The sequence below is a fragment of the Stegostoma tigrinum genome, chromosome 39, assembly GCF_030684315.1.
Source record: "Stegostoma tigrinum isolate sSteTig4 chromosome 39, sSteTig4.hap1, whole genome shotgun sequence".
NCBI classification, from domain to species: domain Eukaryota; kingdom Metazoa; phylum Chordata; class Chondrichthyes; order Orectolobiformes; family Stegostomatidae; genus Stegostoma; species Stegostoma tigrinum.
This window is the reverse complement of record NC_081392.1, coordinates 15,228,934-15,245,333: the sequence shown is the minus strand read 5'-3', so window position 1 is coordinate 15,245,333 and position 16,400 is coordinate 15,228,934. Positions and strand designations below refer to the sequence as shown.

General features: G+C 47.8%; 1 protein-coding gene across 2 annotated transcripts in view; it reads left to right on the top strand.

Moving 5' to 3' along the window:
• Window positions 1-13,685, top strand: part of LOC125447745 (ras and Rab interactor 3-like) — a 68,694-nt gene extending 55,009 nt beyond the window's left edge. For both annotated transcript variants that reach the window (XM_048522416.2, XM_059640998.1), the window contains 4 exons: window positions 6,741-7,046; window positions 7,843-7,974; window positions 8,917-9,080; window positions 13,368-13,685. In XM_048522416.2, coding sequence (XP_048378373.1) covers window positions 6,741-7,046; window positions 7,843-7,974; window positions 8,917-9,080; window positions 13,368-13,676 — 911 coding nt within the window. In that variant the 3' untranslated portion in view covers window positions 13,677-13,685. The remainder of the gene's footprint in view (window positions 1-6,740; window positions 7,047-7,842; window positions 7,975-8,916; window positions 9,081-13,367) is intronic.
• The last annotated feature ends 2,715 nt before the right edge of the window (window positions 13,686-16,400 follow it).

Here is a 16,400-nt window from a genome sequence, read left to right as displayed (position 1 = left end):
ATGAGGGTGGCTAGGCCAGTGTTTATTGCCTCATCCCCAAATGAGGGCAGTTAAGAGTCGATCTCCTTGCTGTGGGTCTAGAGTCACATGTAGGCCCAGATAACAAAGCGTGAAGCTGGATGAACACAACAGGCCAAGCAGCATCTTAGGAGCACAAAAGCTGATGTTTCAGGCCTAGACCCTTGGGTCTAGGCCCGAGACGTCAGCTTTTGTGCTCCTAAGATGCTGCTTGGCCTGCTGTGTTCATCCAGCTTCACACTTTGTTATCTTAGATTCTCCAGCATCTGCAGTTCCCATTACCTCTGATCATATGTAGGCCCAGACCAGGTAAGGATGGCAGTTTCCTTCCATAAAGGGCATTTGTGAACCAGATGGGGTTTTCCGACAATCAGCAAAGGATTCATAGGGAAGGAAACTGCCATCCTTACCTGGTCTGGGCCTACATGTGACTCCAGACCACAGCAATGTGGTTGACGCTTAACTGTCCTCTGGGCAATTAGGGATGGGCAATACATGCTGTCTAAAAGCGAAGCCCAGATCTTATGAGCGATTTTAACAAAGTATTGAAACCAGACCAAGTTTTACATTGAATTCATGGACATGACTGGGCAGTCACCATTAATTTCCCAGAGGGCAGTGGAGAGTCAGCCATATTGCTGTGGGTCTGGAGTCTCATGTAGGCCAGGCCAGGTAAGGATGGCAGTTTCCTTCCCTAAAGGACATTCGTGAACCAGATAGGTTTTTCCCCAACAATTGACACATGGTCATTGTTAGACTCTTCATTCCAGGCTTTTGGTGAATTCAAGTTCCATCATCTGCTGCGGTGGGAATTGTAGCCAGGTCTGCAGAACATTAGCCGGGTCTCTGATTTAATTAGAACGTAGAATAATACAGCACAGAACAGGCCCTTCGGCCCTCGATGTTGCGTCAACCTGTGAACTAATCTAAGCCCCTCCCCCTACACTATCCCATCATCATTCATATGCTTATCCAAGGACTGTTTAAGTGCCCCTAACGTGACTGAGTTAACTACATTGGCAGGCAGGGCGTTCCACGCCCTTACCACTCTCTGAGTAAAGAACCTGCCTCTGACATCTGTTTTAAATCTATTACCCCTCAATTTGTAGCTATGCCCCCTTGTACAAGCTGAAGTCATCAGCCTCAGAAAAAGACTCTCACTGCCCACCCTATCTAATCCTTTGATCATCTTGTATGTCTCTATTAAATCCCCTCTTAGCTTCCTTCTCTCCAATGAGAACAGACCCAAGTCCCTCAGCCTTTCTTCATAGGGCCTACGCTCCAGACCAGGCAACATTCTGGTAAATCTCCTCTGCACCTTTTCCAATGCTTCCACATCCCTCCTGTAATGGGACGACCAGAACTGCACGCAATATTCCAAATGAGGCCGCACTAGCGTTTTGTACAGTTGCAGCTTGACATCACGGCTCCGGAACTCAATCTCTCTCCCAATAAAACCTAACACACTGTAGGCCTTCTCAACAGCACTATCAACCTGGGTGGCAACTTTCAGGGATCTATGTACATGGACACCAAGATCCCTCTACACGTCCATACTACCGAGAATTGTCTAGTGATAATACCACTAGGCCACCACCTCCGGTCCCCGTCTCTGCTCGGGCCTCCTCCCAGCCTCTCAATCATTGGATGTGGGCAATGCCAGCATTTTACTGCCTTTCCCTAATTGCCCCTCGATCTGAATGGCTTTGCTGGGCCCATTTCAGGTCAACCACATCGCTGTGGGTCTGGACTCACTTGTAGAGCCAGGCTGGGTAAGGATGACTCTTCTGTGAGTGAAATAGGTGCTACGCGAATGCAAGGCTTTCTCTCATGGTCCATCTGCAGCTAGAAAGAGTGCGTTCCGCCCAGCTTAGGCAAAATGATTGATTTTCACAGGGCGTGGTTAGCGAGAAAGGGCAATTTCAAATTTTTGCACATTTTTTTGACAGCTTCTTTTTTTGGGAAATCACGTGACCGCTTTAAAAAAAGCTGCAAGGTTCTATGTTTACCCGAGCTGAGGGGAGGGGGATCTGTGTGAATCTTACACAGTCACCCAGCCCAGCAACAGAGAAACAGGAGTTTGTGGCTTACTTCAAAGTGACGGCAGTGAGTAGAAAGTGTCATCTGGTTTGCTCATTCACTTCCTGCTCACGAGTGCTACCAGGCAGAACAGAGAGTTTAATAACAAACTGCAGCCCTCAGACTCAATATCAAGTTCAATAATTTTAGAGCCTAATCTCCCCCATGGCCTAGCCCCCTAACCCACGCCCTCACACACACACACGTACCCTCACCATCTGCTGTAGCAGGATTCGAACCCTGGACCCCCCCAGCATGTTATCTGGGTCTCTGGATTAACAGTCCAACGATAATGCCACTAGGCCATCGCCTCCACTAAATTAATCCCCTGGACTCTGCTGACAAGAGAGAACCCCATAAGAGAGGAATAGGATAAGCGACAGAGGAATCAGAATCAGTCTCAGAATAAATGGGGACCAACTTAGAACAGAGTTAGAGTCATACAGGTCAGAAACAGACCCTTTGGTCCAACTAGTCCATGCTGATCAAACTAAACTACTGCCACCTGCCTGCCCGTGGTCCATATCCCTGCAAACCTTTCCTTTTGGAGTACTTATCCAAATGTCTTTTAAAGCTGAGACAACAAGGTGTAGAGCTGGATGAACACAGCAGGCCAAGCAGCATCGATCTGATGAAGGGTCTAGGCCCGAAACGTCAGCTTTCCTGCTCCTCTGATGCTGCTTGGCCTGCTGTGTTCATCCAGCTTCACACTTTGTTATCTCAAAAGTTTATTTATGTTCCTTTCAGGGATGGAAGAAATAGGCCACTCGGCCCCTTGAGCTCGCTCCCGCATTCAGAGGCCCAGCTAATGCCCTGGGGATTGGGGTTCAATTCCGACAAAAGCAGCAGGTGGAACTTAAATGAAACAAATAGGAAGCCAATCTCGGTAGTGGCATGGGCATCAGACAGTCACCGAAACCCATCTGGTCATCAATGCCCTTGAGGGAGGGAAATCTGCCACCCTCACCAATTCTGGCCTACACATGACTCCAGGACCCCAGCTCTCCGAAATGGTCAAGCAGTTCCAAAAGGCCATTAGGACGGGCACAAAATGTCAGGGATGCCTAGCTAACTTTAATTGACTGTTTAATTACTCAAAGGAATGGCTTCAACTTTACTGGGAAATGTTGAGTTTGAACCATTAAAGCTGATTTCCATGTCCACAGTTCAGTTGTGGGTGGTATGAGCTTCTGGCTCCTGACTGCCATCCAGTGGCAGGCCTATGGGTGGCACAGTGACTCAATGGTTGGCATGGCTGCCTCATGGTGCCTGGGACCCGGGTTCGATTCCAGCCTCGGGCGACTGTCTGTGTGGAGTTTGCACACTCTCCCCGTGTCTGCGTGGGTTTCCTCCGGGTGCTCCGGTTTCCTCCCACAGCCCAAAGATGTGCAGGGTAGGGTGGATTGGCATTTGGACATAGCGTCCAGGGATGGGCAGGCTGAGTGGGTTAGCCATTGGGAAATGCTGGGTTATGGGGATGGAGTGGGCCTGGACAGGATGTTGTTCAGAGGGTCAATGCAGGCTGGGTGGGCTGAATGGCCTCTTTCTGCACTCTAGGGATTCTGTGAAGTGGAGGTGTGAATGTGGCCAGGCCAAGGTGGCTGGAATAGGAGGCAATAGCCTCGTGGTAATCTCGCTGGGCTGTAAATCCAGAGACCCCGCTAGCGTTCTAGGGACTTGGGTTCAAATCCTGCCTTGGCAGTGGTAGAATTTCAATTTTGTTTAAAAGAAAATCTGGAAATAAGAGAGTAATGTTGTCAATTGTTGGGGGAGAGAGCCCATCTGATTCAGCTGGAGGGAAGAAAACTGCAGGCCGTGCCTGGCCTGGCCCACATGGGACTCCAGACCCACAGCAAATTTAGCTTTGGGTGGAATCGGCTCCTGACCATCCTCCATTGACTGACGTAAGGATGTGGCGTGGTGCACTGCTGCCTCACAGTTTAGTTTAAGATACTGTTCGACTGATGGGTCTGTTTCCATGCTATATGACTCTTAATGCCTCCTTGGGCAATTAGGGATGGGCAATGACGCTGGCCCAGCCAATGACGCCCACATCCAGTGAATAAAAGAAAAGGTAACCACCACAGGGCATGAGCAACAATCCCTAAGCAGTGGGTAACTGGTACCAGGTGGTTCTGAGCCCAGTTGGAGTTAGCAGCATCGGACCCCCAGCGAGAGAGAAGCAACTGAGTGATAGGGACTTTAAGCTAATAATGTTACAAAAGAAGGGAAAACCAATCATTCTTCTGGTGTTCAAGATTCACAAAGAGTTGCAATTGCTTTCTGACTAAAACTCGAAAGGATTCACAAAAGATTTACAAGCATCTTGCTGGGGTTGGAGGATTTGAGCCACAGGGAGAGCCTGGGGCTATTTTCCCTGGAGCATCCGAGGCTGAGGGGTGACCTTATAGATGTTTATAAAATCATGAGGAGCATGGATAGGGTGAATGGCCGAGGTCTTTTCCCCAGGGTGGGGGAGTCCAAAACTAGAGAGGCACAGGTTTAAGGAGAGAGGGGGAAGATTTAAAAGGAACGTAACGGGCAACTTTTTCACACAGAGGGTGGTGTGTGTATGGAATGAGCTGCCAGAGGAAGTGGTGGAGGCTGGTACAGTTACAGCATTTAAAAGGCATCTGGATGGGGACATGAACAGGGAGGATTTAGAGGGATATAGGCCAAATAGTCAGAGAGTTGTTTAGCACTGAAACAGACCCTTCGGTCCAACTCATCCATGCTGACCAGATATCCTAAATTAATCTAGTCCCATTTGCCAGCATTTGGCCCATATCCCTCTAAACCCTTCCTATCCATGTACCCATCCAAATGCCTTTTAAATGCTGTAACTCTACCAGACCCCACCACTTCCTCTGGCAGCTCATTTCATGGACAAATGCTGGCAAATGGGACTCGATTTATTTAGGATATCTGGTCAGCATGGATGAGTTGGACCGAAGGGTCTGTTTCTGTGCTGTAACATCTCTGTGCCTCTATGACTGTTCCTATGAGATTAGAAGCAGCAACAGTGGCCTGCGTTCACCCATTTAGGTCACATCCCATAGTGCAATGTTGTGGTTACCGAATTGCTCAGAGCCTCAGTAACACCGCAGGTGGAAGTTTGTGTCCTGTTTTAGTCACTTTAGTTAAAGTTCTACATTCCAAAGAGAGCATACAGTGTTCATTGACCAGACCAATCCCTCAGAAGGCAGAATGGGGAGTGCTTGAGCAGTTTTGGGCTTGTTTCTTGGGTTAGAAGAATGAGAGGTGATCACATTGAAATCTACAAAGTTCTTATAAGGTTCAATGGGAAGGATATTTTCCCCAGGTTGAGGCATCTGCAAACAGTGGGGTCACTGTCTCAAGATAAGGGCCAAACCATACCGCACTGAGATGAGGAGGGGTATCTTCCCTTGGAGGTGGGCGTGCTCACAGCCTGAGGATACAGGGGGTAGGCCATGTGGGACTAAGATGAGGAGAAATGTCTTCACTCAGAGAGTGGGGAGCCTGTGGAATTCTCTGCCACAGCGGGTGAATGAGGCCAAAACACTGAATGTGTTCCAGAAGGCGTTAGATAGAAGTTCTCACGGCTAAAGTCACCAAAGGGAATGGGAGGAGAAAGCAGCAACAGAAAACTGAGTTGGATGATCATCTGCGAATAGGAAAGCAGTCTCGATGGGCTGAAAGGCCTACTCCTGCTCCTATTTTCTTTGATTCCACGATAGATTTCTGGATATGCATGGCGTCAATGGACATAGGGTAGCATAGGAAAGTGGCATTGATGTGGTTAGTCTAGAATTGAGGGGTTCAATGGCCTGCAGTAGGGTCAGGGCTCCCGTGTGGGTGGGGAGTTGTGGGCCTTAAAGGAGTACTGTCAGTGATTGACCTCGTACGTGTGTGTGTGTATGTGCATCTGTGTGTGTGTGTATGTGCCTGTGTGTGTGTATGTGCGTACGTGTGTGTCTGTGTGTGTGTGTGCGTTTGTGTTTGTGTGTGTGTGCCTGTATGTGTGTGTCCGTGTGTGTGTGTGTGTGTGTCGTGTGTGTGTGTGTGTGTATATGTCTGTGTGTGTGTCTGTGTGTGTGTCTCTGTGTGTGTGTGTTTGTCTGTATGTGTGTGTTTGTATGTGTGTGTGTCTGTCTGTGTGTCTGTGTGTGTGTGTCACTGTGTGTGTCTGTGTGTGTGTGTGTCTCTGTGTGTGTCTGCGTGTGTGTATGTATGTGTGTGTCTGTGTGTGTGTTTGTGTCTCTGTGTGTGTCTGTGTGTGTGTGTCTGTGTGTGTGTGTGTTTGTGTCACTCTGTGTGTGTGTGTGTGTCTGTGTGTGTGTGTGTTTGTGTCACTGTGTGTGTGTGTGTGTGTGTGTGTCTGTGTTTGTGTCACTCTGTGTGTGTGTGTGTGTGTGTGTCTGTGTGTGTGTGTGTGTGTTTGTGTCACTCTGTGTGTGTGTGTGTGTCTGTGTGTATGTATTTGTGTCACTGTGTGTGTGTGTGTGTGTGTGTCTGTGTGTGTTTGTGTCTCTGTGTGTGTCTGCGTGTGTGTGTGTCTGTGTGTGTGTCTCTGTGTGTGTCTGTGTGTGTGTGTCTGTGTGTGTGTGTGTTTGTGTCACTCTGTGTGTGTGTGTGTGTCTGTGTGTGTGTTTCTCTTCCAGATGCCTCCATTGAGAAAGCTTTGCAGAAGTGCATTCTGAAGCCCCTGCGGGATCACATTTACTCCTGCCTCCTGGACTTCCACACCAAGGACGGCTCCTTGAAAAAGCTCAGGGACAAGCAGCTCGTGCTGCAGAACCAGAGCCTGGCCGAGCTGGGTGTCTCGGCCCATGTACCGGATGCCGTGAGCCTGGAGAAAATCCAGCAGAAGTTCAATACCATGCACACGCTCTACTCTCCCTGGAAGAAGGTTGTGCAACTCCTGAAGGCCTGCAAGCTCATCTACGAAGCCATGTCTGGGTCATCAGGTGAGTTGGGAAGACAAAGTAGGCCATTCAGCCCATCAAGCCTGCTCCTGCATTCAGTGAGATCACCATGATGTGGTGGTGCTGATATTGGACAAGGTCTGGTTATAGCCCAACAGGTTTCTTTAAAATCACAAGCTTCTCCCCTTTGTCACCTTCAGAGCTCCGAAAGCTTGCGATTTCAAGTAAACCTGTTGGACTATAACCTGGTGCTGCATGACCTCTGGGAATGAAATCGCGGCTGATCTGTGGCCTTTCTGAGTTAGAAAGTGGGACAGTCTCATCGTGAGTTTATGAAGGAGAAATAACGTGCTACAAACTTGTGGGTGTCACTTGCACAGTCAATAAAGGGGAACCAGTAGATGTAGTGTATTCAGATTTTTGGCAGGTTTTCGATAACGACCCCTCTCAGGAAGGTACGAAACATTGAAGGGAATGGGGGATCTGGAAGCATGGTTAGGGAATTACAGGTTTCTTCAAAAGGGTAGTGACCCTGTGGAATTCTCTCGCGCAGAAAGTCAAATATATTCAAGAAAGACATTGATAAATGCTTAAAGGTATCAAGGGGAATAGGGAGAAAACAAGAATGGAATTGAGATAGAGGGTCAGCTCATGAACATATTTAATGGTGGAGCAGGTTTGAAAGCTAACTCCGACTTCCTGTATTTGTACTTGGAGCCGCCAACTGATTAGTTTCTGTAGTTTGTGAAATCTGTTGTGCTCTTGTGATCTCACCTTGCCTGTCATGTAATGTCACCTCCACCCACCACATCCCCCAACCCCCGTTTCACCATTCCAGGGAAGCCCTATGGAGCCGACGATTTTCTACCAGTTCTGACCTACGTCCTGACCAGCAGCAACTTGACCAATCTCTCGCTCGACGTGGAATACATGATGGAACTCCTTGACCAGACCCAGCTCCATGGGGAAGGTGAGGCATCGCGAGCATGTCTGCGAAAGGAACACAGTTCGGGTTTCTCGTGCCAGAACGTGCTCCTTGGCCTTAAAGCCATGTCCACGATGGGCCTCCGAAACCCAGAACTTTTCCCCTTCCAAAATCCCAGGGTGCAGCAGGACAACCATCATGGACACCCATTACTAACTCTTCCTGTGTGCTCACCACCAGCTCTTCCTCTCCTCCTTTCTCGTTCCCTTCTTCCACAGACTCATAACACGATAGAAACAGGCCATTCGGTCCAACTCATTTCCTGCTGACCAGGTTTCCCAAACTGAACTAGTCCCATGTGGCCCGTATCCCTCTAAACCTTCCCTATCCAGGTCCAAAGGTCTTTTATATGTTGTAACTGCAGCCTGCACCTACCACCTTCTCTGGCAGTTCATTCCACACACAAACCCGCTGTTTGTGTGAAAATGACATCCCCTCCTCAGGTCCCTTCTAAATCTTTCCCCTCTTACCGCTCACTGGGAATTTTATGCGAAATGATCGTGAGTTGGATCTCTGTTTCTGCGGGAAAAGATTTCTGGAATATGAAGGCTGACAACTTTATAATTGATGCAGTATTTGTGGGCTGATATGTAGAATTAGAGGAAACTTGTCAATTACAATTTGGGCCTTTTGGCCTAGAATTACAGGATGTTTCGGCCTTAAGTTTGGCCTGTGTGGGGTCTGTGTGGCACCAAAATGATGAACTGAATGGCCTTTTTTTGCCCCGCAGATACAACATAATCCTGTCCACTTAAGATCCGATCTGAACCCAGAAATAGCTAAAATAGATCCTTAATCAAACCAGGCCGAGAAAAGATAGGAAGGGTGGGGTTAAGGCCTGCAACACAGCCAGGCCTGGGGTCGATAGTTCAGCCTGACTAACTGAACCGCCTCCTTCGCGTGAACACTTTGTCTCCCTTTCCCCAGGTGGATACTACTTAACGACAATGTTTGGGGCACTTTACCACATCAGCAACTTCCAACCCCGGCAACTCAGCCGGCAGATGAGCGACGAGGCTAAGTCATCGATACGCCAATGGAGGACAAGAAGGACGGTACATCATAACCAGTCAAGGCGACGCTCGGCACAGGTTGATAAACTATTGCCAACAGAATTGGGGTGGGGGGGCTGTGATTGGGATTGGGGAGGAGCATTTACAATGCCAACAACTTACATTTATGTGGAAACATGGGACGGAGGAGCGCCTTGGCCCCATGGGCCTAATCCACCAATCCATAGCATCATGGTGACCTGATGGAGGTTTGTAGGGTGAATAGCCTTGGTCTTTTCCCCAGGGTGAGGAAGGGGGTCCAAAACAAGAGGGGCGTAGGTTTAAGGTGAGAGGGGAAAGATTTAAAAGGGGGCGTAACTTTTTCACGCAGAGGGTGGTGCATGTATGCAATGAGCTGCCAGGGGAAGTAGTGGAGGCTGGTACATGAATGGGAAGGGTTTAGAAGGAGCATCAGCTTTCCTGCTCCCCTGATGCTGCTCGGCCTGCTGTGTTCCTCCAGCTCCACACCTTGTTATCTCAGGGATTAGAAGGATATGGGCCAAATGCTGGCAAATGGGACTAGATTAACTTAGGATACCTGGTCACCATGGACAGAAGGCTCTGCTTCCATGCAGCACTGCTCTATGACTCTGACTCTTGAGGGCATAATTTGAAGGTGAGAGGGGAAAGATTTAAAAGGGCCCTGAGGGGCAATCTTTTCACACAGAGAGTGGTGCGTGTATGGAACAAGCTGCCAGGGCAAGTAGTGGAGATGGGTACAAGCCAATTTAAAAGACACTGGGTACGTGAATAAGGAGCGTTTTGAGGGATATATGTCAAACACAGGCGAATGGGACAAATTCACACTAGGAAGCCTGGTCAGGATGGACGAGTCAGGCCAAAGGGTCTGTTTCCATGCTGTATGGTTCTATGGTCGGGGTCTCTGCTCCACTTTCCAGTCCCTGTAAACCTTCGATTTCTTTGTCCATCAAAAATCTAACTTGCCGTCGAATAAATCTAAAAACTTGGCATCCACTACCTCCTGGGGAAGAGAATTCCACTCTGTTAATCTACGTTTTGAGGGAAATAAGTTGTTACCACCTCTGTTGTCAAAAATTCTTAAGCTGGGTGCCTTGCCTTTAGTCTCCCCCATAAGGAGAAATATCGCCCCTGAACCTATCCTTCCCAATCTCCATTGGATCACTACATCTCATCAAGATCACTCCTCATTCCTCCAAACTCCAAACATGCATGTTGCCCCTTTAATGTAATGAAACATCCCAAAGTGCTTCAGACAAGCATTCTAACACATAGAAACAGAATCCCTTGAGTCTGCTCCACCATTCAATATGGTCATGACTGATCCTCTATCTCAACGTCACTTTCTCCCCATACTCCTGATGCCTTTACAATCTAAACATTTATCAATCTCTTATTCAATGACTTGGCCTCCACACCTTCCTATGGTTGAAAATTCCACAGATTCACCTAACCTTTGAAGAAATTTCTCCCCAACGATCTACGCTGAATCCTGAAACAATGTCCTAGAAACAAAATATGATAGTGAGCCCGTAAGGAGGTATTAGATCAAGTGCCAAAAAATGTTGTCAAAGAGATTGTTTTAAGGAGGAAAGAGAAGTGAAGAGACAAAGATATTGAGGGAGGGAATTCCAGAGTTTACAGTCTAGACATCCAGTGAGAAGCATGGTTTGGTACGGCAACAGTTCTGCTCACAATTGTAAGAAACTGCAGAGGGTTATGAACACAACCATTGACTCCACATACACTACTCACCACCTCAGAAACGCAGTTAGCATCATCAAAGACCCCTCCCATTTGTTATCATCTTTTCCAACCTCTTCCTTCAGGCAGAAGATACAAAAGCTTAAACATATGTACCACAAGATTCAAGAACAGCTTCTTCCCCGCTGTTATTAGACTTCTGAAGGGACCTCTCAAATGTTAAATTTAATGCTGATCTCGCCCTTTGTGCATGCACTTTCTCTGCAGCCGTACCATTGTATTCCTTGCCCTGTCCTATTACCTTAATGTGCTTCGCAAGGTATGATCTGCCTGTACAGCACGCAAAACAAAAGTTTTCACTGTACCTAGGTACACGTGATGATCATAAATCAAATCAAGTCAGACTAGTTAAAATTAAGGATGCATAAAAGGCCAGCAAGAGAGGAGCACAGAGAAAGCAGACCATTAATGGAGTTTTTTGATGTCTCTATGCGCACTGAGCTACCATTGCTCGCAGCAACACCTTGCGTTTAAAATTCTTAACTTTTAGGTTCGAGGCTCTCCCTGGCTTTCAGCCCCTTCCCAGCTCTGAAACCTCCTCCAATGTGGGGAGGCAAATCTCCAGCATCTGCAGTTCCCATTATCTCTGAGGCTATGGGTATTATTGCTAGCTGATTAATCCAGAGACCCGGATAACATTCTGGGGCCACGGGCTCGAATCCTGCCAGGCCGGTGGCAGAATTTGAATTCAATGATAATCTAAAAATAAGGCTTTAATGATGACTAAGAAACCATTGTCAATTGTTGGGGGGAAATACCTATCTGGTCCACTTCAGGGAACAAAACTGCCATCCTTACCCGGTCTGGGCCTACATGGTGTTCCAGAGCTGCTGGAATGTGGTTGACTCTTAACTGCCCTCTGGGTAATTAGGGATGGGCAGTAAATGCTGCCTGGCCAGCGATACCCTTGAATGAATTTTAAAATTCTACAAATGCACCAACTATTCCACATTCCTCCAACGCTAGCTACTTGCCGATTTTCAATGCTCCATTGTTCCGCATTCAGCTATAACAGGATGGCCTGAAACCCTGGCATTCCCTTCTTAAATAGAGAGCTTGAGGGCTGGTTCCCGTATGGAGAGATACAGATTCACAGGAATGAGACCAGAGGGGAATAGTTATTACTGCACAGGAAAGTAGAATAGACTGGGATAATGGGAACTGCAGATGCTGGAGAATCCGAGATAACAAAGTGTGGAGCTGGATGAACACAGCAGGCCAAGCAGCATCAGAGGAGCGCAAAAAGGGTCTAGGCCCAAAACGTCAGCTTTTGTGCTCCTAAGCTGCTGCTCGGCCTGCTGTGTTCATCCAGCTCCACGCTTTATTATCTAGAATAGACTGGAGTTGACCTGATATAGGTATTTATAATGAGGTGGCGCGGTGGCTCAGTGGTTTGCACTGCAGCCTCACAGCACCAGGGAGCCGGGTTCGATTCCAGCCTCCGATGACTGTCTGTGTGGAGTTTGCACATTCTCCCCGTGTCTGCGTGGGTTTCCTCCCGGTGCTCCGGTTTCCTCCCACAGTCCAAAGATGCGCAGGTTAGGGTGGATTGGCCATGGGAAATTGCGCATACAGCCCAGGGATGTGTAGATTAGGTGGGTTACAGGGGATGGGTCTGGGCACGATGCTCCGAGGTTCGGTGTGGACTTGTTGGGCCGAAGGGCCTGTTTCCCCACTGTAGGGATTCTATGATCATTAGAGTGAAAAGCTTTGACGAAAGGGTCTCAGTTGTGAGTGAGATCAAACCTAGGGGGATAGAAAGAAACGATAGCCATTAATCAAGCAAAGTGGGGTTTTGGCAGAAATATCTTCACCTGAGAATGGTCACTCCCATGGGAACTGGGATTGTGGTGAATAGTCACAAGGTTACAGAGGTCTACAGCACAGCAAAAGGCCCCTCAGCCCATCGAGTCTATGCTGGTCAGAAATGGCAAGCCAACTATTCAAATCCCATTTATCAGCAGGTGGCCAGGGGCCTTTGGCATCACAAGTGCACACCTAAATTCTTAAAGTCATAGAGTCATGCAGCACACAAACAGACCCTTCGGTTCAACCATAATCCCAAACTAAACCAGTCCCACCTGTCTACGCTTGGCCCATATCCCTCCAAATATTTCCTATTCATGTACTTATCCAAATGCCTTTTAAATGCTGTAACTGTGCCCACATCCATCACTTCCTCTGGAAGTTCGTTCCACACACGAACCACTCTCTGCAAAAAACTTGGCCCATGTCTTTTTAAAATCTCTCTCCTCTCACCTTAAAAATGTGCCCCCTAGTCTTGAAATCCCCCACCCTAGGGAAAAGAAACCCATCATTAACTCTGTTTGTACCCCTCACGATTTTATAAACTTCTACAAGCTCAACCTCCTACCAGTCTTTCTCTACAACTCAAGCCATTCAGCCTCCCACCCATTGTTCTGGAAAAGAAACTATTCATCCTGAGGGACAGAGAGTCCCTCCCTCAGACGATGATAGTTTGAACAAACCTGACAGTCAATGCGAACATGGGTAGGATGATGGTGCTAGCTCTCGGTCTCTCTCTCTCACTCATTCATTGCAACTTCTCCTGTTGCCTTGTAGGATTTGCTCTACATCTCTCTACATGAACCTTGTGTAAACCAGGTGCCTGTCTTAGCGCCAGGGCACACAAGCGTGACGGAGGTGGAGAGGGCGTGTGCTGAGAAGTTTGATGTGCCAGACCCAGAGAACTACCGGCTCTTCGTGGTCAGAGGCGACTCCTACCAACTGCTGGAGAGGGACGCCTTCCCCCAGAAGGTCAAAGAGGAGCTAAAGCAGAAAGGGGATACCTCGTTCCACTTTGTGTACGGACTCGAGCACAGAAGCAAGCTCGCCCAGACTTCATCTGAGGTGGAGCGGCCCATTTCGTGATGGGTCCCACTTGGGAGGGGGGTGGGGGAGGGGGTGGCGGTGGGGTGGGGGTTGGGGGCTGAATCCGAGGGGATTCCCTGGGCCGATCTGCTTTGGAATTTCAGAGCCGGGGTCACTTGCCGAAGGGTGGTCATGCTTTTAAGCCGTGGCCGCCTGTTTCTGGGCAGAACTGGCAGATCATAGAAAGACAGTAGGAGGCCATTTGGCCCCACCACACCATTCATGTGGCTGATATGTCCCAGGCTCAGTGAAACCTTCTGTCTTCCACAAGTCCTTTACGCGGGGACAGGATTTCTTGCCTTCTCATTTGTCCTGTGATGGTCCTCTGTCTGTGTTCCCCTTTCCACACTGATTCATCAGCAACTGTTCAATATTCAGTGGGTCCACAGCCTTGGAAAACTTGTACAACATCCCCTAGTCAAAAATGACTAATAGATAGGATGTGGGCATCGCTGGTTTAGGCCACCCCTAATTGTCCCTTGAGAAGGTGGGGCTCAGCTGCCTTCATGAGCCACCGCACGCCATGTGCAGTAGGAAAACACACACAAATGCTGTTAGGGAGGGAGTTCCAGGATTTTGAGCCAGTGATACCGAGGGATTGGCAATATATTTCCAAGTCAGGACGGTGAGTGGCTTGGAGGTGAACTTGTGCAGGGTGGTGACCCCATGCATCTGCTGCCCTCGTCCACCTGAGTTTTCAAAGGTGTTGTCCTGGTGAAAAGAAGTGAAACATTTCAGGTCTTTAGTAAAATAGCAGCTTCGCGTATCCTGTGATCACTACCCTGAATCTTCCTTATCCAAATATGAATGGGTCTAATACGCATAAAATGAAATACGCTGTTTGTCAGCAATATTCCATCTGTTGGGAATCCAAATCTTGTACAAGTCCAATAGAAGGATTAGAATTTTAAAACCAAGGCATAACTGAATCGGGAGTTGTGGTCGGTACTGGTATTGAGCGATCAGAGTCTGCCTTTGTACCTCCTAACCATTTAAATACAGCATCAGACTGTGAAAACAATGCCCTCTCCTTTCTGAAACAATTTTAACCCCACTGCCTGCAGTTCCCACTGTTAATTTATTTGGCTGCTGTTGGAGATTCATTTTGTACCAGCTTCGCTGTCTCTCAGGAAGCACCAACCAGAACTAACTTTGTAGGTTCTTATTTACCTCAAAACACTGCTGTAGGCAGACTGAGCTCTGCAGTGATTAAATTGTAAATGGAAATAAAAGTTTTGAATGATATCGCACCACGTCCCCATGTCATTCTGTTTGCACCTGCAACCCTACAATTGTGTCATGTCTCAACACAACATATTGGAAATACCATGCTCTATTAGGTGAATGGAAAAATCAATTACAGAAATAACCTCCCACAGATGAAGTGAGAGAGAACACATTTGGACTTTAGCACAAGATTTGTTATTCTGCCCTCCTGTATTAACGTGAATAAAGCGAAATGCTACAAATCGGGTCTGGTGTAGCAAGCTGCATGTTTTTAGAAATCTTGCTTTGCTACTGATGTTTGCACCAGTCTCCATAAATGTTACCATTCGCACCAATAAAATGAAACTAAACTCAAAGCTGTAAATTTTACAGCCAGCACATTCTGTAAAACGAAAACCTGTCAACCTACACAGCCCTGCACAGACGATCCAAGGAAGTTAGAACCAGCTCCCGATCAGACAGTGAAAGATCAGAGGGGAGAGAAGGCAGGGATATGGAGTTAAGGTCACATTCAGGTCAGTGGTGGTCTCGTTGGATGGCGGAACAGGATCGAGGGGCCGAGTGCTCTATGTTGACTCCTCCCTCGTGCAGTGGTCAGGGGAAAGTCCCTCGATGTAATTTGTCTGGGATCTTCACTGAAGGAACACTGGCTGCTGGCAGTAAACTTATTAAAAGTTTCGCATCCTCTTGCTGGCAGCAGCGGACAGGAACACAGTCCCATAACCTTGCTGAGGAGGGGAGAGCTCACCTCTCCAAGGGGCAGCGCTTCGAAAGCTTGTGATTTCAAATAAACCTGTCAGACTATAACCTGGTGTCATGCAACTTCTAACTTTGTCCATTCCCTCAGTCCAACACTGCAACTCCATATCATAGCCATAATGTTGAGTCGAATTGAATTGAATTAGCTTTATGGTCGCATGTACACACGAGAGCAGTGAAAAGTGTACAAGTCAATAGTTATGTGCCATCTCAGGTAGCTAGGTACAGGTTTGCGAGTACAAATTCTCAGGAAAAAGACTAGAGAATAAAGAAATAACAAGTCCAGCATTACAGAAGTTCAAGATCATGGGAATAAATTAGAAACCGAGAGATAAAAGAATAAGTTCTGGACACAGACAGTAGGAACTGCAGATGCTGGAGAATCTGAGATAACAAAGTGTGGGGCTGGAGGAACACAGCAGGCCAAGCAGCATCAGAGGAGTAGGAACGCTGACGTTTCCAGTCAGAAATGGGGGAGGGGAGTGGGATTCTGAAATAAATAGAGAGAGAGAGGGGAAGTGGATGGAAGATGGATAAAGGAGCAAGTAGGTGGAGAGGAGATGGGCAGATCAAGGAGGCAAGTGTGGACCCAGTAAGGGTGAGTGTAGTTGGGGAGTTAGGGTGGGGATTCTGGTCAACAGTCTTTCCACCATAACATTATAACGAGGCATGGAATGGGGGAAATGTGGCAGATTGGATTCAGAATTGGCTGACCCTTAGAAGACAAAGGGTGGTAGT